Source organism: Alligator mississippiensis, chromosome 13 (assembly GCF_030867095.1).
Source record: "Alligator mississippiensis isolate rAllMis1 chromosome 13, rAllMis1, whole genome shotgun sequence".
In the NCBI taxonomy this organism is placed as follows: Eukaryota; Metazoa; Chordata; order Crocodylia; family Alligatoridae; genus Alligator; species Alligator mississippiensis.
In genome coordinates, this window is record NC_081836.1 from 54,561,869 (window position 1) to 54,589,317 (window position 27,449).

The 27,449-nt window shown below is 47.5% G+C and overlaps 1 protein-coding gene across 3 annotated transcripts in view; it reads right to left on the reverse strand.

The window, feature by feature from the left end:
• PEMT (phosphatidylethanolamine N-methyltransferase) overlaps positions 1–27,449 on the reverse strand; it is an 85,962-nt gene that overhangs the window by 32,919 nt on the left and 25,594 nt on the right. For all 3 annotated transcript variants that reach the window (XM_059716795.1, XM_059716794.1, XM_006272736.4), the window contains exon 3: positions 8,952–9,067. In XM_059716795.1, the coding sequence (XP_059572778.1) occupies positions 8,952–9,067 (116 nt within the window). The remainder of the gene's footprint in view (positions 1–8,951; positions 9,068–27,449) is intronic.

The window sequence follows — 27,449 nt, forward strand, 5'->3', positions numbered from 1 at the left end:
TCCTTCACAGCTTCTTTCACCCATAACGACTTTGCTTTTCCCACAGCATCTGTTTGCATGTTATTTAGGTCAGTGTGTAACCGTTAATGTCTTCTCTTCCCAGCTCCACATCCTTGTTGCAATCCTTGCTCCATTTCTAAGACATCTGGCAGAAAAGGCAGGGACTGGAGAGGGGGAATGCGTTGGTGTGAGACCACATAGAGCAACTTTGGGTTTGCTTTGAGTTTCTATCAGACCATTCAAAGCATACATCAGGGAGGGGATGAGGTTTGCATTTTTTTTTCAGACCACACTAGAATCGTTGTCTGTTGGCCTCTTCACAGGAAAGGACGTAAAACTCGCACCTCCTGCCTTAATGCTTATTTGCTTCTTATTTTCAATTTGAGGCTTGCAAAAGCAAGTCTACAAGAGGGGTTTGGGGCTGGATCCCTGAGTCTCCCAAACCCATTCAATGTCCACGAAGCAGCACTGATTTCCACCAGCTGAGGATCTTGCCACCTGTTACGTCAGGAGCTCCGATCCACGTACTATTGCAGACTGTTTATTCTAGGCTTATTATGTGCTGCGCTTGCTAGACAAAGACGCAAATACCAATTCTCAAACATGTCGATGAGTAACAGGCAACCTCCTTTCCTGTCCAAAACAGACTATTTCTGCTGCTGGTGACCCCAGGCAGGCAGCATCTGGGAGATGAATTTGGGTTTCTTCTGAACATGAAGCACTGCTGTTAGGATATGGCAAAGGCCACTTCAGAAATATCCCTTGCTTTGGAACGCAAACATTTGTAGTTAAAATGTGAAGTGATTCTCAACACAAATCCCCCTGCCTGGAACCCCGTGCTGGATGAAGAAAGACTCAGACCGGCAGGGTCACCAGCAGCCGGACAACTGACCACTGGGATTTTCAGAGCTGCCTGGTGGATGGGTGGAGATAGTGTTCTCATTAAAATGCAAAGGAGTTAATTAAAATGGATGGATGGATGGATGGATGGATGGATGGATGGATGGATGGATGGATGGATACAGGGTCTCAAACCCTTAGGGGTCTTTTGGAAATATGAGCCCACATTTCTACTGCCTCCTCTACTTCCTATGAGAAATCATTCAGGAAAAATACTTCTTTGATTTTCAATAGTTTGTTCACCCTGTTTGTTGACAGCCCAGTGCAGAGGGGCAGTCTCATGGCTTTGCTAATCTTTGGTGTCACGGCTTTGCTGATCTTCGGTCGCGCTTCCTATCTTATGCAGTTCAAGGACTTCATTCTCCAGGTGCTACTTTAGCAGAAACCTATAAGCATGCTCTCCACCTCTCCCAAGCCCAGCAAAACCATATTTTACCTTCAGGAGCAGTAGGGAAGAGAAACCCAGGGAAATAACTGGGACTTGAACGTACTCTTTCAAAGAACATTGCCAAATGAGAAAATAAAACCAGATCAGGTGGTAGCATTCAGGAAAGACTGTATCAAGTGCATGCATGGGGACAATGTCAACAAAGAAAGGACAGGTCGGGGAAGAAAGGGGGGGGGTTGCACTTTATGTCAGTGAGCAATATACATCAACCCTCATCAAGACAGAATCCGAGGCTGAGGTAGTAGAAGGATTGTGGGTTAGGCTACATGGGGGGCAAGGAGAAAGGGATTTGGTGGTAGGGGTCTGTTACAGACCCCCACACCAAGGGGAAGAAATAGATGCGGGGCTCCTGAGGCAACTCTCGGAGACCATAAAAGCTAAAGAGGCGGTAGTCATGGGGGACCTAAACTACCCGGACATCTGCTGGGAGACGCAGACAGCAAGGTCCCATCGCTCACGCAGGTTTCTAACTTGTGTACAGGACCTCCACCTGACACAGGAGGTGCATGGTCCCACTAGGGGGAATGCCATACTGGATCTGGTATTGGCAACGGGAGATGACATGATAGGGGACCTCCAAATCGGTAGCTATCTGGGAGACAGTGATCACCTTATGATAGAATTCAACATAAGACGGCGAGTGGGTAAGGTAACTAGTAGGGTGAAAGTGCTAGACTTTAGGAAAGCTGATCTCATTGCACTCAGGCGATTAGTCAAGGAAGCACTGCAGAGCAGGAGTTTTGATGGGATGGGTGCCCAAGAAGGGTGGCTGTGCCTAAAGGAAACGATCCTTTGGGCACAAAGCAAGATGATCCCCGAGCGAGGCAAAAGAGGGAAAGGGGCCAGGAGGCTTCCATGGCTGACCAGAGAAATCCAGGGCAGCCTAAGGGCCAAAAGGGGAGCACATAAAAAGTGGAAAAAGGGTGAGATCACTAAAGATGAATATACCTCCTCTGCTCGTGCTTGTAGGGAGGCAGTTAGGCAGGCCAAAGCTACCATGGAGCTGAGGATGGCAACCCAAGTAAAGGACAACAAGAAATTGTTTTTTAGATATATTGGGAGTAAAAAGAAGGCCCAGGGAGGAATAGGACCCCTGCTAAATGGGCAGCAGCAATTGGTGACAGATAGAGGGGACAAGGCTGAACTCCTCAACGAGTTCTTTGCCTCAGTGTTCCTAAGCGAGGAGCGCGACAAGTCTCTCACTGGGGTTGTAGAGAGGCAGCAGCAAGGCGCCAGACTGCCATGCGTAGACCCTGAGATGGTGCAGAGTCATTTGGAAGAACTGGATGCCTTTAAGTCGGCAGGCCCGGATGGGCTCCATCCGAGGGTGCTGAAGGCACTGGCCGACGTCATTGCAGAGCCACTGGCAGGAATATTCGAATGCTCGTGGCGCACGGGCCAAGTCCCGGAGGACTGGAAAAGGGCTAACGTGGTCCCCATTTTCAAAAAGGGGAGGAAGGAGGACCCGGGCAACTATAGGCCAGTCAGTCTCACCTCCATCCTTGGTAAAGTCTTTGAAAAAATTATCAAGGCTCACATTTGTGAGAGCCCGGCAGGGCAAATTATGCTGAGGGGAAACCAGCATGGGTTTGTGGCGGGCAGATCGTGCCTGACCAACCTAGTCTCTTTTTATGACCAGGTTACAAAACGCCTGGACACAGGAGGAGGGGTGGATGTCGTATACCTGGACTTCAGGAAGGCCTTCGATACGGTATCCCACCCCATACTGGTGAACAAGTTAAGAGGCTGTGATGTTGATGACTGCACAGTTCGGTGGGTGGCGAATTGGCTAGAGGGTCGCACCCAAAGAGTCGTGGTAGATGGGTCGGTCTCGACCTGGAAGGGTGTGGGTAGTGGGGTCCCGCAGGGTTCGGTCCTTGGACCGATACTCTTTAATGTCTTCATCAGCGACTTGGACGTGGGAGTGAAATGTACTCTGTCCAAGTTTGCAGATGACACAAAGCTATGGGGAGAAGTGGACACGCCGGAGGGCAGGGAACAGCTGCAAGCAGACCTGGATAGGCTGGACAAGTGGGCAGAAAACAACAGGATGCAGTTCAACAAGGAGAAATGCAAAGTGCTGCACCTAGGGAGGAAAAATGTCCAGCACACCTACAGCCTAGGGAATGACCTGCTGGGTGGCACGGAGGTGGAAAGGGATCTTGGAGTCCTAGTGGACTCCAAGTTGAACATGAGCCGGCAGTGTGACGAAGCCATCAGAAAAGCCAATGGCACTTTATCGTGCATCAGCAGATGCATGACAAATAGGTCCAGGGAGGTGATACTTCCCCTCTATCGGGCGCTGGTCAGACCGCAGTTGGAGTACTGCGTGCAATTCTGGGCGCCGCACTTCAAGAAGGATGCGGATAACCTGGAGAGGGTACAGCGAAGGGCAACTCGTATGGTCAAGGGCCTGCAGACCAAGCCCTACGAGGAGAGACTAGTGAAACTGGACCTTTTCAGCCTCCGCAAGAGAAGGTTGAGAGGCGACCTAGTGGCTGCCTATAAGTTCATCACGGGGGCACAGAAGGGAATTGGTGAGGATTTATTCACCAAGGCGCCCCCGGGGGTTACAAGAAACAATGGCCACAAGCTAGCAGAGAGCAGATTTAGACTGGACATTAGGAAGAACTTCTTCACAGTTCGAGTGGCCAAGGTGTGGAACGGGCTCCCAAGGGAGGTGGTGCTCTCCCCTACCCTGGGGGTCTTCAAGAGGAGGTTAGACGAGTATCTAGCTGGGGTCATTTAGACCCAACACTCTTTCCTGCTTATGCAGGGGGTCGGACTTGATGATCTATTGAGGTCCCTTCCGACCCTAACATCTATGAATCTATGAAAACAATTCATCTATGGCACTGCAAAGTCATCAGCCATAAATTAAGAGGAGAATAAGATTAGTTGAATGAGACATTTCTCAGATAATTACCCCAAAGCCTGGAGCAGCCAAACAGTGATAGATCAGATTTTCCCTTTTTTTTTCTTCAAGCAGAGATACGAGAGGCTCTGCAAGAGGCAAAGAACTTTGATCAGGAAGAATTTCAGTGTACCGGGAACAACAACTGCACAAAAGCCATTACAGCCTGTCCTCTTACGTAGTTTGCTGAGCAGTTCCTTTGGGCCGAGGCCATTCTGGAGCCAAGTCTATGAAATGTGCTTGATAAAGAAAACTTTGCAGATAGGAAGCATTTAATCGTCTAACGACCGCAATATCTTTACACCCAAGATACTCACGCGGAACAAAGTTGAAGTCAGACAGAGCTGTTGTGGCACAGGCTGGGAGGACAAGTTCAAGGCAACAAAAACATTCCCAAGAGTGGAGGACAAGCTAGCAAGCTGTACAGATTTGAACCCCTAGTCCTTTCCCCCCTCCGTGCTGAAAATTAATTCTCAAAATCTCTCCTTGGCCCCTCCCTGTGGCTTTGGAGTCTTCTGATAAAAGCAGTGATGATCAAAAACACACTAAGTAGAAATATTTACATTCTGTGATGTGCTCACGTCATTCTTGTGCACGACGCAGCCTCAAACCATAGAGGAAAGCTGCAGCCAGCACTGCAGTCTCAAGTGGGTGCATCTGGGGATGGAGGGGAGGAGGAGGTGGAGGAAGATCTCAAGAGATGGTCTTTTTGCTCATAATCCCTCACCGCCTGCATCTCCAAGACTATTAAAATTCCAGATTAGGAACCAGCCTCCCCCCACTTTGTTGCATTCGTAAGGCACAGCTTGCTCTTGGTCACTTCAATTGGTTCTGCGGGGCTGGGAAGTGAAAACTTGATTTAATCCAGAATCAGATGCAACTCGAACACGGAAGAAAAGCAAGTAGGATTGTGAGATAGAGTTTCCAGGGTGCTTTCCAGACCTAATCAGATGCCGAAATTTCCGTGTCTGCATTAAGCAACTGGGCAGTGCTTACGTTTTCACCTTACGTGTTCGTTGTTCTTTAGCCGTCCACGCTCCGTGCTTTAGAACGAGGATCTACAAATGTGTAGGGGATGGGAGCACATACTGTGGGCCCTCCCGACTTATCGGAGCTTGGGCAAACAAACAAAGGTCGGCATTTACAACAGGGGCCTCGCTGTAACCATGCCAAACCTGCAGCGTGACGATGGCCTCCCCTTTCGCAGGTGCATTTGGAGGAACTGATGGCTCTCAAAGTCCATTTGCAACCTCTGCTACCATTCTGAAGTCATGGCTCTTCCCGCTCATGCTTATGGATGTGGTACTCAGAGTACCTCTTGAAACAGCCAAGGACCACTTGAACCTGTTTCAGCACAACTAAATACAGAGGCAACAAACAAAGCCACACGCAGAACTTGGCCAGCTTGAGAAGCAAAGAGGATTGGGCTTTCTGAGTTCCAGCGCAAGCCACTGAGCATGCACTTGGTTGGTGGCCCTTGAAAACAGGGTGATAATTTTGGCTCTGCCACTGATCTGCTGTGTGACCTAGGGTGCATTGCTTCACTCTTCTCTGCCATGGTTACAGGTTTAGAGGCTGGCAGAGACTCCGAAAACACAGACTATTTCACCTGGATGGGTTTTTGTGTACCCCAAAAACCACACCCACTGGCAGTTAGCTGAGCTGTGAAATCCAAATACACACCCATCCATGAGTCACAAGCAGATCACACAAGCCATTCTGCATGGCCAAAAATTAAATTACGGACTAAACAAATCCTGAGCCCTCCTCCAGGACTTCCAGTACTGTGCAATGGTCACGACAAACACAGGGCGGGGGTAACTGTCGGTGTCACTTCTAAGAAGTAAAATCTGATGAGATGCATTTACAAATTCTAACCTGAGAGTTTTATGCCATGGAAATTATCTGGAGTTCTGACAATACATTAGCTCTGACCCTGACATAACTGTATCTGGGACAACAGTTCAGGCCCATCTTTAATTACAGTGCTGCAGAGAGAGTAAGCCACGGTTATCAGATCATAGCCAAATTGTTGACACTGAGGAAGCTTTCTGCAGGACAACACTGTTACGCTGGCCGCTGAGAACACTTAAGGACGTTATTTCCATAATGTACAGTACATCACCAGTGCTATATTATTTGCTAACATAGGCATTACCTAGGCAGATCTTAGATAAGTTTAAGCAGCTTGCCTGCCAAGTGCACACATAATCCCTGCTCTTCTATGCAGGAAATGCTGTAACATTTGAAACGCATGCTGAGTTTCGTTTCCTCGGCTCCCTCAGGGGGAAAAAATGCCCACAAGTGCTGTAATACATGCTCTGTACTAGGCCAAAAATTCTGAAGACGACCCTCCAGTCATCTCAGTGTGCAATCAATCGAGGAAAATCATAGAGAGAGAGACAGAGTCAGGAAATTAGACACTTAATGGCTGCTGACATTGATCACTAAGTCTCAGAACAGGAGACAAAGTAATTCTGCTTTTACTACCTCCTTCCAATGGAGAATTCAAAACTAAAGTAAAACCAAACCCAAATGAAGACCTGCTGGTGAAAGATGACATATCGGCAATCTCTAGAAATGCACATCCGCTGGCCAGGGAACAGGAACAAGACACTGCCATATAGACCTTGGCTCTAAGTTTAGGGATTATCTCCGTGGTTGAGTAGGTATCCAAGTCTCCAGGCTATTCTTTGACTTTCCAGCTGATGTTGCCAAAGAGAAAGGATGGTCCAGTGGTTAGTGCACCAGTCCAGGATGCAGGACATTTGGGGTCAGGTCCCTGTTGTGTCAGTGTGTGATGCTAGGTAGTTCACTGCATCCCACTGTGCCTCAGCTCCCTGTCTATGAAATGGCTTTAATAGCAATGCCCTCCCTTGTAAGAGCACTGGAGAAGTAACTGCATTAAAGACTGAGAGACATACAGGCATGATGGGGATGGGGGCTATAGAAATACCTACAAGAGAGAGCGCACAGGACATTTTCAAAGGCAGCTTTGGACACTGAGCAGTCATAGGCCCTTTTGAAGCCCCAGCCTCGGTGTCCATTTTATCAGAGATCATTGCCATATGGGCCGCTGTCCATTTTGATAGACCACTGACCCACTCTGCAGCTGGTGAGACTGGAACAGGAAATACAGTGACTAGAACAGAAGAATCCTAGGTTCAGGGCCTCTCTCAAGACTTGTGCTGATGGTCAGCTTCAATCAGCCCAGCTGTATATGGGTATCCCACCATCCAGTCTGAGGTGGCTGGCTGCAGTGGTAGCCACGTCATTCTCTTGCGAGTACTGGCTACAGAAAACTGGTGTGCTAGTCCAATGTGGCCAGCTAGGTTTGAGGGCACCTCTGACCCTGATGCCTCATGCCCTTCTTCCACACTTGAGGATGATGTTATTGCTTAGGATGTAGACACACAAACACACCCATACCAGATGCTTTTCAAACACCAAAGACAAGTTCCTGCCTTGCAGAGGGCTTTTCCTCCTTCTCTTTTACACAAATAGATATACAGAGAAGCAATATACTTTTCAATTGTCAGACAGCACAAGAAGCAGAGCTGGGAAGAGAACCAGATCCTCCTGATGCCCCATCTGCTGTTTTAGCCAACGGACGGACAGTCCTGCTTCCAACACCACTTCCCACAACCGCATATAAATAGCTTTAAGTCACTAATGACTCAGCCTGGATTCAAACCAGCAACCAAAAGTGAAAACCTCCCCGCTGCCAATGGCCTGATCATGCCCTCTCCTCTCAAATTAACAGCTCACCCAGTATGAAGCGACTTTTATTTTCTTAATACAAGTTGGTTGTTTTCAATTAGGTGTCTCATGACATGCTGTTTATACAGTTAAGTGTCTCTTTTATGGGCCCAATTTACTATAATATCTCAACATTAAAACGTTGTGTGATTACAGATTATGCAATGTCTTAGAAGCAGTGAGATAGAGCCCCAGTATCAGCGTCCCAGAGTGCAATCTTTAGTGTGTTTATCCTCACAACACCTCTGTGAGGTAGGACAGGGCCATTCACCCCATTTTTGAAGGGGAACAGAAGCAGAGAGATGCCAGGACCCAGATCCTCCCAGGTACTTAGGTGCCTGACTTCTACTGATGTCAGAGGAGAGCACTGGAGAGCAGCGTCTCTGAGATCAGCCCAGATGGTCGCAGTGGTGGCTGCTGACCTTGAAAAAAAACAAAACACTTTAGTTTTAGTTTCAAAGGGAGCTCGGCCCAGATTCTCAAAGGGATTTAGGCGCTTCAATAACGTGCCCAAAGGGACACAGGGGTCTGCAACAGGGCATGAAATTTAACCCACATTTCACAAAGCCAGGCTAGCACCCTCCCAACTGGATCAGCTGCTTTTTGTGGAGAACAGGAAGGCAAAACAGGAAAAGCTGGATGCCATTAAAAGAGATCACCTTGCAGCACTCCTGCTTTCCCTGCACACTCCCCACCGCTCCTGCCTTGCAAATGGAAAGAGTTTTGCTTCCTCCTCTGGCTTCCCCCTCCACATCTCATCCTTTGCTTCAGTTGCAGCCAAAATGGGATGGGACTGTCTCCCAAATTTGGCTGATGTGGCCTGACCTGCATCACTGGTTTGAAAGACTGTTGGCATGAGAGAGACAGCCCCAGTTTCCACAGTCACAAGCAGTTGATCTCCCACAGGTAACACAAGAGTGAGGTCCTTACCAATGGCTCCGTACAAAGTTAAGCAGCAGGATGATCACCCCCAGGCAGTAGCACGCAGTGTAGGGAGAGCCAAAGACCCTGCTGAGCGCTCTGGTTCTGTGTTCCCATCTTGCTACCTACAAGGACGAAAGAGAAGAATGCTGAGCAGGGAGACACACATTCATGCTGGCGCCGAAAAAGACCCAGGTTCTTTACAGGAGCCAAGTACAACGTGCATGCCGTCAGCTGGGGAATCAACTGGGATGGAGCAGCAAACACTGAATGGAGTTGGCTTAACCAGACCTTCCAAGCTCTACAGTTTTTGGGAAGCTCTTGGGACACCTATTCATGCACTGGTCTTTCCATCAGGTTAGATCATGAAAGACTCATCCGCAGTGAAGGCAGGAATGGACGGCCTGCAGAGGCTCAATATATTAGGTCAGATTCTATTATGTTGTAGGGAGGGGAAAATACCGAACTAGAGAAATTCCTTTTTTCCTAGAGCTCTGTACACACGGATTCTTCCACTTCCCCAGTTTTCTTGCTCTGGTACAGCCCAATGTACTGAAAAAAATCCTGGCCTGTCCCCAGACTTTATTTAGACTTTGGAAGCCATTCCAAAATGCAAGCTCCAGGCCTCTCAAATGACATGCTCCCCTGGAGAGAAGAGAAGCTCCCATGCACACGTGCCCTGACAAATACCTACCTCACGCTTCATAGAGGCAAGCACACCTGGCCAATGAAGCCTGTAAAGCAACCAACTCAATCCCAGCTCCTCGCTAAGATTGTGTTCTGATGTCTACTGAAGTCAGCAGGACCCTTCTTAAAGACTTCACTGGGCTCTGGATTAGGCCTGGCTTTGTTGACATGTTACCTCCAAGGTCCATCTTTTGCAAAGTGCTTCAAGATGGAGTCCAGGGATCTCAGGATTGAGCCACATATTTTACCAGAGAGTCCTGTGAAACTTTACCTTCCTTTATAAGAGAGCTGCTTCAGATAAGTCTGCTGGCTACCCTTCCCGCAAGTACAGTGCGTTTGTCCTGGTTCTGCAGCGTTAACCACTGCGGCCTTGTCTGTTCTCCTGGCTTGTCATTATCCAGAGCTGCCGAAACTGTTACACAGAAGGGTCTTTTTTAGTAAGTTGTATATTCTCTCTCTCTCTCACACGTTAACAGATTATTCTGTCATTATATGCATCTGGTCTAGCGCTCTGTTTTCTGTTTGCAAATCCAAACACAGGATGAGCTCTGAACTAGCATAAATGCATTGTTTTGTTGTAGAGAAACCAGAGAGGACAAGATCGCTGTCCCAAACCCTTCCAACCTAAGCCAGTGATTCTCAGCCAGGGTGTAGTGGTACCCTGGGGTGCTGTGAGACCCTTTTAGGGGAGCTGTGGAGTGTCATGTAATGTTAGCACTGTTAAATAGGCCGACGTCATTCACAAGGTCAACCCAGAATCTAAAAAGGTTGAGAACCACTAATCTAAGCACACGGGCTCAGAAATAACTCCACACCTCAGCTCACCCTGTAGCAACGCAGAGTTTCAGAGGCTTTAATGCCCATGTGCACACTCTTCAGCAAAACTGGGGTGAGCAACTTCACATGTATGAACAGGCAATGAACAGCCACGCATGCAGGTGCCACGGAGTAGCCAATACACTGAGAGCTCACACGCGAGCTTACCTTGCTCAATCATGTGTCCATACTTTAGAAAGCCATTTGAGTTGCCAGGAACACTGCTAAAGGCACAGGGCCTGATTCATCCTCCTCTGAAACCAACTGGAATTTCTCCTAGGGGATCCCTTCCAGCCTTGCACACTCCTGAGGAGCTCGTGAGTCCTGTCCCAGCTATTGCAGGTAACCACACCACATAATCTTACCCATACACTTACCGAGCCCCGTTCTAACATTAGTCTGCCTCTTTGCTCCCACTTCTTACGTTTCACCTGTTCCAGAACTTCACTCCTCTAACAAGCTCCCTCCTCGCTGCCAGACTAAATTCATTCATAGCATATCAACACCTAGTTTTCCTTTAAAACTAAGTGTCGACATGATAACTTAAACTTAAACAGCTCTTTTCCCTCCCTGGCATTTGTAAAGAAAATTCACGTCCTTTCTCAGCTTCTGCTTTTCTCGGCCAAGTAATTAACAGGCGTTGGATCAGGCCCACATATCGCATTGGCATCAGCCCCCCGGTTCAATGATCTCGAGGTAGAAGTGTGCGGAGGCGGGAGGTGGAAACAGATGTACCAAAATCGACAGAACATACAGGGCCAAACTCACCTGAATGTCCTTCCCTTCACTGCAGTGATGTCTTATCCGGTAACACCAGGGCTGTATATAACCCACCCTGCATATGTATTACAGTCCCATCTGTTTAAATGCATTTGAGAACTGCTTAGTTTGATTAGCAGCAGCGAGCAGGGAAAGGTGACTTTGCAGGCAATGTCTTTTCTCAGGCTGATCCACCCGCACCAAGTGAGACCTGCTGAGAGTGACATGGGTTTCCCCTAGGCAAAGAGATGCAAAGTCTCTGATAAGCAAGGCACCCATTTCACAGGCTCCCAAAATGATTCAGTTACTTATGCAATGCCTGCCCCCAAAATCAGAAACCCTCCCCATGACAGACAGCATATTTGTAGCCTTCTTCTTGCCGGTATAAATAGACCATGCTTTAAATTTAATTTAAAGCAGACTGCGTCATGCGGCTGCTAAAACAGGAGCTGCTGTTTGGCAGCCGTGAAAGGAGAGAAACAATGCAGGATGAGCTGACACCTTTTTACAATCAAAAGTGACTGCACCAGGGGGCTGAGTCACGGAGGAAGGAAGGGAAGGGTAACGAAGCCACATGCCAGTGATTTATGCAAATGTCCTAATGCAGATACTTTCCCTGTGGATAATTCTGGTGGCAGTCATTTCAATTGTGATTGGAAGCTAGAGCTAGGAGCTTCATAAAGCATCTCTGGAGTGCTTTGCTCAGCAAGAGATAGCTTTCTAGTTCAGACACCAGACCCTCCTTTCTGCATGGGAATGCCAGGACGTCAGGGCCAGCACTGCCTTCTGGGCAATCAGAGCTGTCCTTAAAATAATAAATAAATCTATGCACCTTTGATTAATTCTGGCTGAGAGCGAATGTCTTTCAAGTGGATTTTGAGCTCTTCAAGACAAGGACAGCGTTTCCTCGCGTGTTTATATAGAGCCGAGAAGAAAACAGTCACAAGCTGCCTGGTGCTGGGTTTGCAACGGACTGTTACCGAGTCCCTGGTTAGGCGTGAAGAAGGGTTTTGGTTTGCAATTTTTTTTTGCTGTGGATGTCAAGCAGGGGACCGACCTCTTGACATCCATCCAAGAAGCAGCATCTACAAGCATGGTCCCAGGTCCCTTTAGAGATTTCCAGTCAGTCCTTGACCCCAGCCAGGTTCCTCTTTGAGGAAGAGCTGAAGGGAAGACCTTGATCTCACCCCCAGCCAGCACCCAACCGGGTTGGACTCTTTCCTTTCAAGCCATTCTTCCAACCCTGATATCTCCTATAAAAAGTAACCCAGAAGAGCTGACTGAGCCCATGGCAGTCCTCTGGCCCCTTCTCATTAGACTGGGGGACGGGATGCTACATCGCAGGGCTGGAGCTTGACGATGTTGCTGCAAAATAAACACAGGCCACAAGAGTGAATTTTCAGTGATGCTGGCGTAATTTAGTATTATTCAAGTAATGGCACTTCCACAGCATCTCTGCTACCCAGATACCCCAGGGACAGGCATGGCTGAAGTGGAGAGACAGATCTCAAAGAGAATCAATGAGAAATTCTCAGCTGTGTTAACTCTTTCACATAAGCAGAGTTTCAGATTTTGACCCAATAATTAGGTTTCGTGGCATCTGAGTGAGGAGGCAAGTATTTCTAATTTATTCTTACAGACTGGAAAAAAAACGAGTCAATACGGGGCCTAGTTGCCTGTCTAAGGATTGTACTAAAAGTCTGGGTCAGAGACATACTTAGAGCACAGTTCCCTATGACTCCCATCACCTTGCTTTCCCTACCAGACTTTCACAAAAGCCCTCTGATGACTGAAAGTTGTTTTTGGAAATGGTTTTCCAGCAGTCAGTTTTAAAAACCCCCAGTACAAGTATTTCAAAAGCCAGTAGCAGGCTCAGGGGTGCAATGTTCTGCATTTAGCTTGTTAAACTTTTCCACATCAACCAGAACAGCTTGCAAGTGGGATCAAATCATTTCCAGAAGCCACGATTCACAGGCAAATGGAGCCACTGTCCTGCTATTTGTGCAAATGCTCAGGCGAAAAAAAAAAGAAGAAAAGAAAAAGGACCTAAATGCCCCAACTGGCTGCAAATGGAAACGAGAAATCAATTCGGGTTGTCGTTTCTTTTATGGATGCAAAAAGCCCCAAAACAAAAACAAATGCGACAGTCGTATAAAAAGCAATTTCATCTCTCAAATTTGTTACAGCCTCCCATCGACCGGAGATGCTATTTATTGCTTTGTAGGCACCACGGATCATAGCTTTTCATTAATAGTAAGCATTTGTTTCAGGGAAATGGATTTTTTTTCCACCGCTGAAGCGAGCTGACTTTTAAACATGTTACATTTTAATATGCTCAGCCCCAGCTTTGAACCACAGATTTTGTTCTATTTTATGAGATTCCATTTTTATATCTGGTTGACCCCGGAGGTGCACGGTGAAACCAGATGCTTCTGAGCCCAAGAGATCTTCTGCATCTCCATGCTAATCTGCCTGTCTATGCCCTGACGTGGCCCCTCTACCATGGCATCTCAGCACCTCACAATAAATCATGTAGCCTTACAATGCTCCTGTGATGTAAGGAAGGGTGAACAGTCTCACTGTCCAGAAACCGAGCTACAGAGAGATTAAGTGACTTGCCAAAGGTCATGTAAGCAGCATGTGCCAGAGCTGGGAAAGGAACACAAGTCTCCAGAAACCTAGTAACTGGCTTCGCCCTGGGAGGCAAAGGCTGGGATCAGGGTCTTTCAACTTGTTCTCCAGTCTGTAGCGAGCATCTTTTCCCACCTGAAAATGTTTTCTTCGTTGCAAGTGACCTGTAAGGACAGGTGTGTGGGGAATTACGGGCTGTCCTGTGCTGCTCAAACGATTTGCACACGTTCATTTTATCACAAACAGGCAAACACAAAGATCCAGTGTGAGCATAATAACAATACATGTTTTGGCAGGGCCAGTGTCTTAGAGACCAGGCCAAGGTTCAGTACGGGGACCAGGTTATCCCCCTATCTCTTACCGCAGCGTCCTTGAAACTTTCTTTGCTTTTTGCTCAGTTTCCTTGAATCGTTGATTTTTCTCTGAACTCCTGCGGAGCAAACGAACTGCAGCATGCTTTTCTCCCGTGGCTGCTGGACTGGGGAGGTGCTGGCGGGGCGGAGAAAGAGCTCATAACGACCCCTCACCCCAAAAAGAAATGCATTACATTGATGTCTGCAGTGTGTTGGTGTATACTTTGCCTCAGCTGTTCACTGGAGTGGTGTTACGAATACACTGACAAATTGTAATCACAAGTTCACCGCTCTTCCATTCATTTCCCCACCCTGACTCTGCAGCTGAACTGCTGTCGTTTCCAGGCCCCGGGGGCACACCTTCTTGCAATTAAAAAAAATAAGAAAAAAAAAGAGACTTGAGAATTAGAAGGATCCTCAGGCGCAGTCGGATGTTCCCATTTGTGGGTGCTGTCAGAATAACATAGGTGTCTGCCATTCGGGAACGGAAAGGCAGGTAACGCCTACGTCACTGGTACCTGTGATGTAGCAGGGTTTTCAGGCAAATGGTACCACTGACACAAAAGAAGCAAGAATAGCCTGAAAACAAATGGGCTCTCAAAGGAAGAAGTGTCTCCTGTTACTGAGGGTGGCGGTTGCAGGGAACAGAAAGAAAAAAGAGCGGAGAGAGAGACAGAGAGACAGTCGTTAGGGGAGAACAAGGTTTAGAAACCTCTCTCACCATGTGGTCATTGCTTTTCCATTCAGAAATTAGATAAAAACCTCCACTCTCTGTTGTAGTAAGTAATTCAGTTAGGAAACAACGATATCCAAGATTTGAGAATTCACCTTAGCTGCTGTGAAAACCAGGAAGGAAAGAAACGGGTTGCCCATGACATCTTCATCATAAATGTTCTTTGCATCTGGGAAATGCTTACAAAAAAGCCAGTGATATTCCAGGATGCATGAAAGAAAGGGCAATCTTCTGATCAAACCCAAGTGCAGCACAGATCTCAACATGGATGGTAGAAACCAGAGGCCACTGGCCTTGTGTGTGTGTGTGTGCAGTCCAGGGTTTAGCCAGGAACACACTATGATATACTGTGTGGCTGAGATCAGACCTCCAGTCTTTGCTTTGAGGATCTGCTGGCCTTGGCTGTGCTCAAACCCAGCGTGGGGGTCTGCAAAGGTGCGCTCAGAGAACGGCTAACAGACCACAGGGCTTGTACAGTCTGATCCAATGCACAGCACGGTCAAAGTTAGGTTCTTACGAGCACCACGGAAGTAACATAGCTATAAAGATGAGAAGAACATTCAGTAGAGAGAGACACACATAGCCTTTGCGTGCATCATGGATATCGTCCATCTTTGGGGTGCTATTGCAATAGGAGCAACTATAAACAGAGGTGGGAAGTTATTGAGAAGCCTGTTGACCGTGAATGTATGAAAACAACTCTCTGCCCCATTATTCTGTCTGCATCTGGGAGTCCTCACCAAGAGACCATTGCTCGAATAACATCATCGTTAGCAATCTCTCAATTTGAGGATGATCTCTACCATGGCTCATTGATGGGTCTTGAAGTGATTTAAGACTCCAATCCCTGAGCCACAGACTCATCTGCAGAAGTTGCAGGTCTTTCTGCAGAGGAAAGTAGGCTGTAGGCCAGGGTTTGTCTCCTTTTCCTTCCTCCTTTCTCTCTTCTCTGCTTTGAGGGAAAGATGCTTTACCTTGAAACGGGCTGCTGCCTGGTTGAAGTTTCAGGGCCATTGGAGTCAGTCAGCAGCCAGCTTCTCTCAGCTCTTTAAGTTAGCATCCATTTTTTTGAGGTATGCCTTCCATGTGTCCTTGTAGCATTTCCTCTGACCACAAGATCTCAGGCTGTCACTAAGCTGGGAGTACAGCACTTGTTATGGGAGTTGAGAGTCGCACACAATGTCCAGTCCAGAGAAGTTGGTGCTTGAGGATCGCTGACTCAATGCTGGTAACATTGGCTTCAACAAGGATGGTGGCATTTGTGCGGTGATCATCCCATTTGATGTGGAGGATTTTCCAGAGGCATCATCGGTGATACCTCTCCAGACTCTTGAAGTCACCCACATTTCACACCCATAGAGAATGGGATGATGACTGCATTTTAGACATGGATCTTGGTGTCTTTCTGGAGATCAGGATGAATAAAGACAAGCTGCAGCAATTTGCCAAAGGAGGCACTTGTGCACCAAATCTCCTCATTAATGTTTGCTTTCTGAGAGAGGTGGCTATGGAGGCAAGGAAAGTGCTTGACTAACTCCAGGGTCTTTCCCTCAATAGTAATTTGGGGGGGGAGCGGGGGGGGTCACATTCATGGCCTGGGGCAGGTTGATGGAAGACTTGAGTCTTCTTGATGGTCTGGCGTGGCCTGGAGGCTCTCCTCCGTGTGCCTGAATAACAGCATTCCAGCTTGAATAGCAGATGCCTCTAAAGCCATGCCAGCAGTCCAACACCTACCTGCCCCCCACAACTAACCCAGTTAAATTGCTGGTTTTGCATGGCATGGCTTTAGAGGCATTGGCACAGAGAATTATTCTGCATTTGGGATTTTTAATCGGGGATGAAAAAAAACCAAGTTTCTAATACCTGCCCCCCATGGTTAATGCTTCCCCCACACTGCCTTACAGACCCTGAGTGGGAGTTTCCATCTCCATCACCCATTTGATCCTTGGCACAAATGAATTTGGAGAGACTGTCACCTCTCTACTAGGAACGGGCTGGGACCATTTCAAAATTCATTTCCCAAAGGCCAGGCCACCGTGCCTGAAGCCCAGAGAAATCAATGAAAACACTCTTATTGTGCTCTGGGATCAGTCCCGTTGTTACAAACGACCCAGACTAGATGTGAGCCAGTGACCTCGAGGTAAAAGGCTTAGCAGTTTTATTTTATCTCATGAAACCAGCCTGGCTAAGATTTATCATTTGAGCATGACCTATCCTGAAGACCAATGGATCAAGCAAATTAAAAGTTCTCTTTTAGTGAAGGTCTTTTGACCTAGTTAAGCCAAAGAACCTGGGAAATATTTGTCCATAAATGGCAGCACGGCACATTGTGCTGGTAATTTTTATACTCCCATTAAAGAAGTTTCCCACGTGAGTCTCAATCAGAAGGCAAGCACACGTGAACAGCGTTAGCTGCAAATCCAGCGCTTGTGTGTGTCAACAGCAATATCTCAGGGCAAAATGATGTGACCGAACGACCTTATTTTCCCCTTCAGGGGGGCACTTCTTAGACTTTATCCTAAACTATGTGTTCTCCCCAAGGCAAAGCCACTCTATGTTGAGGGAAAGAGAAAACCATTAGCAAGCACGAGATAAAAATAGAAAGGCAATTAAGGTAAGAAAGATCATACAAATATACTCAGAGACACTCAGTCCTGCCTGGTTTAAGAACCACATAAGCCGTCAAAGTTAACCAAAAGAGAACAGCACTTATATTCCTATGAGAATTAGAACAATACTCCCCAATTCCAAGGAAAAACCCAAGGATGCTAGCTGACGAGGTTAGAAACAGAGCTCACGCGGTGCACTGTTCATGACTGCTGAGAGAGCAGGGGTGGGCAAAATACGGCCCGCGGGCTGGATCTGGCCGCGAGGCCATTCTATCTGGCCCATGGGGCCCCTAAAAAATTTAGAAAATGAATATTTATCTGCCCTTGGTTCCTGTCAAAAATTATAGGAACCAGGGGCCGCTCCCCCCCCCGGTGCTCAGCACCGGCTTGTAACTCGGCCCTGCACTGGCTCCGGGCTCGCCTGTCAGGGCTGTGCATGGCGACAGCAGCTGTGGCCACCCCGCTTGCCTTGCCGGGCAGTGTTTGCCACTGCCTGCGGGCAGCCCCGCGTGGGCTGCGAGAGGCTGCAGCAGGGAGCGCCGGCCCTGGGGCAGGCGAGGGGCTGCTTTTCCCTGTGCTCAGCACCAGCTTCTTCCCTGCCAGCGAGCAGGGGGTCGGGGCTGTGTGCTGCCTCTTGCCTGTACCGCAGGGCTGGGGGGGGCACTGGGAGTGAGCAGGTGCAGGAGCCAGTGGGAGCACGGGGCCCGCACCGGTGTCCTGGGGCCAGTGCCGGCGGGGCCCAGAGCAAGGTGGCAGAAGCGTGGTGTCCCAGATGGCAGGGGCTCTATGAAGCCGAGCCAGCTCCCCCATCTCCCTGCTGGTGCAGCCCAGCCCGGCTCCACAGACCCCTGCCAGCCTGTGCCCTGCTTTAGGCCCCACCGGTGCTGGCCCTGGGACATTGGTCCCAAGATGGTGACCAGGAGCAGGGCACCTGTCAAGGGGCAGGGCTATCCATGCAGCCCTCGACAGCCTGACAAAACTGGGTAAGTGTCCCTCCACCTGAAATAATTGCCCACCCCTGTGACAAAGAGACCATCCCTGCCCTGCCACTAAACAGCTGCAACCTAAACATACAAGAGCAAAGGGTGGGAAGCCAGAAGTGATATTCCCATTTTACAGGCAAGGTTTTGAGGCATTGAGCACTGAATTTCCCCTCTCATGAACGCTCCAAATTTCCTTCATCATTGTGGTGTCTCCAAAACCCATAGGGAAAGTGGGCTGGCACACGTCCTGTCTTGGCATGGCTGGCTGGAAGGAAAATCTCCATGCCTGAAGCCAATGCACTCATCTAAAAGATGGGAGAGAAATATCCAAGCCCAAGTACAAAACCTCTGACTGACGTACTTATTGGAGCTACCCTGGGAACAGAGAGAGGAAACAATGATTAGAAGAAAGAATGCAGCCCATCGCTGCCTAAATGCCCATTTATTACTGACTAATAAGAGCCTCATCTGTATGACCTTTATTAAATGCCAAAGCAGCCATCATTTATTGCTTTCCCTATTGACCTTAGATGAAGTATGTCCTGCGACTGACTTCATACAGTACTAAGGAACACCTGAGTGCTTTTTAAATTTGCAATGCTTGGCTCAGTTTATTTCTGTATCTCCCCCTTCCATCCTGCAAAGGCAGACTCAGGTTGCACTCATCAAACATCTTATTGATGGGCTAGAAGCTTTCAGTCCAGCATATCACAATGGTTTTAAAATTAGTGGGTGTGCTTTTTCTTCCTCTAATAGGTAGCAACTCTCTCCTTTCCTCCCTCTGTAAAGAGTTTCAGGTTTGAGGAAGATGTAAAGGTGCCTCATTGTGGGAAGGGCAGCAAGAAGGAGGGCGGTGACATCCTTATTTCATAGTTGGTAGGCTTGGAAGGGACCTGAACAGATCATCAAGTCCAACCCCCTGCCACAGGCAGGAAAGAGTACTGGGGTCAGACGACCCCAGCAAGGTATCTATCTAGCCTCCTCTTAAAGAGCCCCAGGGTAGGAGCGAGGACCACCTGAATCTGCTCTCTGTCAGCTTATGGCCGTTGTTCCTCATTACTCTCAGTAGTGCTCAGGGGAACAGGGACTCTCCCATTGCCTGCTGGTTTCCATTGGCCAGTTTATAGAAAGCCACCAGATCCCCTCTCAGCCTCCTTTTGTGGAGGCTGAACAGGTTCAGATCCTGTAGCCTATCCTCATAGGACCTGTCCCACTGCCCCCTGATCATGCGGGTGGCCCTCCTCTGGACCCTCTCGATGTTGCCCACGTCCCTCCTAAAGTGCGGCGCCCAGAACTGGACCCAGTACGCCAACTGGGGCCTGACCAGTGTTGCATAGAGGGGGAGGATCACCTCCTTGGACCTGCTCGTGATGCATCTGTGGATGCATGACAAGGTGCGGTTAGCCTTACTAACCACGTCCCCACATTGGCGGCCCATGTTCATCTTTGAGTCAGTAATGACTCCAAGATCCTTTTCTGCCTCTGTGCTGGCGAGAGGGGAGTTCCCCAGTCTGTAGGTGTGCTGCTGGTTCTTCCTCCCCAGGTGCAGTACCCTGCACTTGGTATTTTTAGATCCTGGCGCTGTTGTCTCAAATGGCAGAAATATGTACAACCCACTTCTACACCTCCAGCACACATTAGGTACTCTGTCTTCCAAGTGGGATCACTGGCATAGAGCTACTGTTACTCAGGGTTGCAGAAAGGCGCTTTGTCTTCATTGTCAACATGGTAGGCCCGGTTGTGCTGCCCTCAAATGTGGTGCCTTGTGCCAGGTACTCTAAGCTCCTGGACCTGAATCAAGGTAATTACATCCATGCAGCACCAAGGGTTAAGCTAATCAGCACTGCCGAGGGGTACAACCATTTAGCCTATGCTGATGGGCGTGCTACTGGTCTAGGAGCTACTGCAGAGGGAACCAAGGGAGATGTGTATGAGGAGACAGGGTCTTAGGTTTGAAGCCCAGACCATGAGCTGTCTGCAGCCTTCTGGTGGCACAAAGGCTCCGGCACCTGTAGCAATTCAAAAGCTTTGCAGCCATCAAACTTTATACCCAAGACACATCTCTTCCACCCTCGCTGGGAAACAAAGCGCCTTTCTCACCCACAGCAAGAGCTCCAGCACTAGAGCCTGCTGAGCAGAATGAAGAGCAGCAAAGACAGAGGGGGGGAGGGGGAGAAAAACACCAGAACAAGCCACAAATTAATTTGTACAAGCTGCTAATTACAGCTGCTATCCGTATGAAATCTCTATTGAGTTTATTTAAATGCATTTTCAGCTCAGGCCAATCAGAGAGAATTATCAAGGTGTTGCCGCAGATGAGATAATGCCATGCTGCCTTCAACAGATCAAGTGCTGATTAGGAGGAATTAATTAGCTGCTTCAACAGCACTTGACTCGCAGGAGTAATTAGCTAGTGTCTTCCCTCCATCCTGTCCCCCCCTACACCCGCACCAGGAGAAAACAAGAGCCCATCTGAGGATCTGGCTTGATTGTTGCAGATTAAGGCGATTCCCATTGGGGTACACGTCTGTCTTCCCTGGAGCCATGAAGGGAAGGAATGAAGACAGAGACAGTGCTACCTTCGCTTTGAAATCCCATCTTAACAGGACGTAGACTTGAAATCTTAATGCTCCCCCTTTCCCAACGCAGATACAAATGATAGGTCTTGCCTTGTAAGGTCTTTAGCCCTGTCACACTCTTTATGCCCCTGAGCTGTCAGCTCCCATCAGGGCTCCACCAGCAATGCTACTCAAGGATCAAAGTCTGCTGACACTGCTCACATGGAGGAAACCATTACCTCTGCCGCAAGCCATGGGCCTACTTGGGAAGTCAGGGGTTACTAATGTGAGTAAAAGGTATGAGCCCCAAGGTAGCCAACATGCTTGCTGAAGGGAAATGCATCTAGGACAAGCCAAGAGAGTCCCAGCATTGGTCACCAAGGGGACTCTCTCCATTAGCTGGTATGCCAAAGAGATCCATTGAAAGGGAGAAGTACTTAGTTCCTCACTGACCCCTGGAAAAGTGCTGCCATGATTCATTCATCACTTCCACCCCCTGCCTCCTGGTTCTTTGCTCCTACACCAGCTTTGAGAGATGCTGTCCCAAGGCTGGTCCCAGCATTGCCACCTTGCGGAGGCCACAAAGAGAGAACAACCCTCAATCCCCAGAGCAGACTGGAGGGTTGGGAAACACACACAACCAACCATCCACTGTTTTCCAGCACACAGGGGAAGATGCTGCAGACTGATATGTCCCATTCATGTCTCCATATGCTAAATACCAGTTAATTGATTCCTGTGTTCACAGAGCAAAATCAGCCGTGCTAGACAGACTCTTCTAGACAGCGAGGGATTTCTCTCAAGGCTTTCCAATTCACAGGCGGGCAATTACAGAAAACAGTGAGCTGGTAATAAGCTCTTTTCAAAATTAAAAAATACAGCTTTGCAGTAATTTTATTCAAGAATCCTGCACCATCAGCTAATGGACCAGCAGCCTCCAGTCCATAAATGCAGAAACTGAAAAGATATTAGACAAGACAGATAAAGTTAATGGTCTGATTTAGGACTGTAAGGAATTCTGGGCCAGAGACTTTGTCTTTCTATCCGTGCTGTAAAAGTCCATTTACCATGCTCTGCTGATGATCATAATTAGGTATAAAATGTACCGTAGCAAGATCCATTTGGTCACATTTCAGACCAGAGAGTTTAATTCCCAGTGGCTGGATATGACACATGACCTTCCTTTCTTATTTTCCATTCATTACATTACCCAGCAGTGAATCTGATTCATCATCTTATACGCAAGATCAGTGCACGGTGTTTGTTATTATTGCTGGCCCCTAGCACATCAGTCCAAATATAGGGCTGGCTTCCCTGGCAGCAGGATGGTTTTGTACTTCAAGCAGCAGGCTGTACCTTGGGGGGTCTGGGTTTTATCCCGAGCTCTGCCAAGACCAATGTAGGGAGCGGATGTTTGACCTGTGAATTGTAGCGGATGGCATGAAATCAGTATTCGACTGTTACTACTCATGAATGACAACGTACATATGCTTCTGCGCACAAGACCTTCATTAGGTTCCTCATGGAGCAGGAACAATTGTTGGCCGTTGACTTTCAAGCGTGAGCTACCGAGTTTCAATGGGCTAGCTACCCCAACTGGGCCACGCTGCTTTGCTTGTAAGATCAGTGTGAGGCAATGGCAAGTCACCAGGCAACACCTGTGGACAGCGATGGCCAGTTGAACAGGTTGAGAAGGCACCGAGGCATCAGGACCTCCTCAGTTCTACTTGCACCTCTCCTGGAGCTTGCGCCATACGCTCTTCCTCTTGTTTCCCACTCCCCCTCGGTGCGGACGACCCCACCTCCCTCTCCGTGGTGTTGCAATGATGTAGTGCAGCAAAGCAAGCACCAGATGCTGTTATTGCTGCACCTATCGTGGAGAATGGTCATGTAAGAAACAAAAATTCAATGTTAAATGGTTGTCTCCAGTGTTTCTTCTTGAAAGAACACTGTGCGTTGGATGCCGAGAGGGCATTTTCGGCCAAGATCAGATCTTCAATGAGAAGGGAAGAGTGAGACGATGGCAGTTATTTAAGAGGTAAAAGTAATTAATACTAATGATATAGGGGCTCATTAAGCAAATGCATGAGTTTAACCTAAAAAGCTATTCCCAGCGACTGCTACTGGACTGAAATGGCACAGGTTACCTCGGCTTAATAGCCTTGAGTTGGAGAAGCAAAACAGCTCCTCAGGAAAACAGATACGGGTTTCGTAAGGACGCAAGTATGGTTTACCTTAGAGCACTTTCCTGAGATTACTTCCATGTAAGTCCTTACCTTAAATCCACTCATGATAAACAGCCCGATAAGAACTTCATTTCTCTAATAGTGTTTATGTGATTTGCCGTGGTGCCATTTCATTAGCCGCCTGCAACAAAAACAAGTTCCTGCTTTCTGCCCTCGAACGCAACGGGAGCTGCTAAGCATTTTGTCAACCAGATTGTTTCCCTTCCACCTAAACACAAACTACTCAGAAATCACTCTCGTATTCATGGCAGTCTCCACCGTGAGAAGCTGAACGTCTTCTCTTCAGGCCGGGAAGCAGTTTTTTCCCCTAACAGGAACCAAGAGCTGGGAGGTGAAGCTAGACAAATTCAGATTGCAAATGAGATGTAATTTTTGTTTTCAAACAGTGAGGGTATGCAACCACTGTAATAGTCTCCCAAGGGATGTAGCTGTCTTTAAAATGAGACTGCCTAGTTTTCTAAAAAAGGCATGCTCTGGAGGTAGAAGAGATGATTATAATGGTCCCTCCTGGCCTAATAATCTCTGGAAAATGAACCTCAAAAATACCGACTTATTCACAGCATATCATGGGACATGGAAAGCTGAGTGCCAGTTTAGAGATGTGATGCAGACAGGCAGGGCTCTTGGGCAAGACTTTGCCGCACATTAGAGTGCAAGATGGACTACAATGGGGAGGTCCTACTTCCACATTCAAGGTCCCAGACCATAGGGGCAAAGTCCACTCTAAAGCAGTTCTAGGTATGAACACACCACATGGTTCTAGGTATGGCACACACCAAAGATCTGGAGCAGGAAGGCAGACAAGCCAAGATGTCAAGTTGCACAAGCCTGAAAAATTCAGAGGACAGCTTAAACCCTTCCAACATACTAAAACACGCGTGTGCGTATTAAGAGCACACGTGAATGAAAGAGAGAAAAAAAGCTACCTAGGAGGTACTAAGTGATCTGTGAACACATCAGCTAACACCGCCATCAATACAACTGAACAATGGAGGGAGAAACCAAAGCCAAGCCACCTCTAAGCCTTCAGTTTGACATGAATGTTTGCAAAGTTACGCAATGCCTTAGATTAGAAATTAGTTTCCCTAATTACTCTGCTTGGATTCCAGCTCTGCCCACCTCATTAGCTCCACAGTCAAATTCAATACTAACTCGGGATCATTCCTATTGCTACACACTAGTAAATAATAAGAATAATACTGCGCTCAAGCAGGGGATGTTTTCTTCTTCACTCTACCGCCACCCTAGTCGCATCTGATGTATCCTCTAATGAAGTCCATCATATCCTGACTTTCTCAGCGAGTAAAAATTACCATCATTAGCCAGAGACTGACAAGAGGTAGCAAAACCGTTTCCAGTGTAAACAGTCTGGATGGCATTATTAGTACGCCAAGTACACATCTCAGGGACTCTGAGACTCGCTCGCCTTTAATACGGTACATAATGTTCCCCATTAGCATCTCTTCTTTTAATGCAATAAGACGGGGCCCTGCAGCCAGCTGTAATTAGGCACCACAGTTCATTCAGCAAGAAACAATGGAAGGTATGATATACACCAAGCATGCAGTATTTTACGCTAATCGTATCAAGAGTGACATGGGACATTTTTATGGCAATCAGAAACCCCCCTCCATGTCCCCAATACCATCCTGCCGTGAAAGCAAATGGCTGTAGATTCACCTGCCGTTCAACTTTCAATTTCTTTATTATTTATTATCTACATTACTACAGCACTAAGGAGGCCTGGTCTTGGATTGAGGTCCCAAGGAGTTTGCTATTGTACATCTACAGACGAGTGAGCCAAACCAGACCAGGACAAAGAGATTGCAGTCTACATGCCCCAGTCCTTGAGGATCTCAGACCATCATGCCAATGCCTATTTAATGCTGCAGAAACCATACAACTTAATAAAATAAATGCAGTGACAAGCTGCATTTGAAACCCAGGTGGAGCTTAAACCCACAACCCTCGGATGTCAAAGCCCAAGTCTCTAATGCTTGAGTCAAAGATTAAGGTCTTTCCCCATACTACACTAGCAACCTGCTGCACCTCAGTTAGCCACCAGAAACGACCAAAGAACAGCACTGCATTACAGCGGGTCAGATGCCGCTCTAGAAGGAAATAGTCTTTTTGCAGACAGAGATTTCTTTTGGTCTTCCCTTCAGGATTTTACAAGCTATGCAAAGCAGAAGCAGAGACAAGGTGCACGGAGAAGCTCAGGAGACTGGATAACAAGGACTTTCTTCTTTTGAGACTCGATTTTCACATCACTAATTCATTTCTTTAGGGCATCAGGAGTTAAAAAAGAGGTTTTCAGGAAGGTTTGGAATAAACATTGCCCAGACAACCAGGAAAGACAGAGGAGTTTAGCCTCCTACTAAGTCGATGATGAATCCTTCATGAAACAGATAGGCTGGGGGATCAGGCTGGTATTGGCATCAGTGGTAGGAGTGTAAGGTCTTGGGGTAACTCGATAAAGGAAATAATGTCTGGGTTGGGGTAGTGAAGGATTTGGGGTATTTACACAAACTCCCAAAGTCCTGTCCCAGCATGCACTGGGTTTGGACTAAACTGAACATAACCTGCACACTAGGGGGGCAGTCTTTTCCTTGGGCGCCTCCATGCTATGTGCAACCCTATGCATTATGTATCACATAAATGGACTGAAGGGAGGGAAAATCCATTTCTCCTTGTCCAGGAGACCTGAAACTAGTCAAACTAGTATTAATTTCACAGCACCATCCATTAGAGCCCCTGCAACAAGCAGCTGCAGCCCTGCAGTCCTTAGCTGAAAAGAGCTTCAATCTGCGAGGTACTTGCAGCAGAATGAAGAGGAGACGGTGACATGTCAAGTGCGGTACAAGAATCCCAACAGGGCAAAACCCCTCAGATCTAACCAAAAAAACCCCCAGAAGGAAACGATGTCCCCTTTATGTGACTCTCAGTTGCATTCTGAACACTACTTCTCCATATTGCAAATAAACCCCCTAGCATGCCCATCCTTATGGACACTTTGTACTCAGCATGAGCTCTCTTAGAGGCTGCCAAGGGAAAAAAAAAAAAAAGAAAAGAAACCTAACAGAATATAAAACCCAACAGAAATCTAATACTCCCTCGCAAAGCAGTGAGAGTTTATTTGAAAAGAAGTACTTATTGCATTGACTTCACTTGACTGAGCACAAAATTCGGCTAGAGAGCTTCTGATTTTCTCGATGTACAACCAAAGTTCAAAATATCATGTTCTATGTTCCATGTTAACTTACCCGCTGGAACATTTCCTGTGGATCTGAGGACAAGAATGTTTATGATCTCACTGCCATCTGAATAGATAAGGACAATTTGATCTCGACCAACTCCAGGGAGTGAGGCATTGTGTTCCTCTCCCTTTGGGGATGAGATGTTCAACCTTCACCGCATTATAAACAGGAGACACCTAGCTCAGAAAAGTCCTTTTCAGCATCTCCTCAAAGGGGAGGTAGAAGTAACTTGACTCATCTTTATTTCAGGGGTTCATAGGAATGAAAGCATTATTAGCCTTACCACGAGCCAGAGCAACGTTAGAGATGGGATGTGAGCCTGATTTCTGGATGACCGTAACAACAAAAAAATAAAAGGATCTGTAGGGTTAAATGCATAAATAAATTCCCCAGAGCAATGATCAGGATACAAAAAGAGGTCTATTCATTTCAGTACCAATAAAGGTTGACACATAATGCAACCTAGTTGTAAGCTTAAAGCAAGCAGCAGAAACCCAAAAGTCAACCATTGAATGGTGAGGTCTTTACTGGGAATAAAAACTCCAGTACTTAAGAATTTACTCTCTGGTGTTTAAAGCTAAGGGAGGACTGTCTCTAACACCTCTTGCATGGTCTCTCCAGGTGTGCTGAAACAAGGGGCATGGTTGGCAAAATGCCTGCAAGCGTTTTACTTCTTGAACGATCTCTGCACCCAAATTTGCATTATTTTGCAAGAGCCTGGTGGTAGAATGCAGAATCAACAAATGTGCGAGCAATGGATTAGCGATGCTGCAAGAACTCCTGGCTGGAGGACCCAGCGGACAAGATTCAAACTACAACTGACTTCAGTTATATGCAAGCAATGTCCCTGACATCACAGAGCCCCACCACAACAT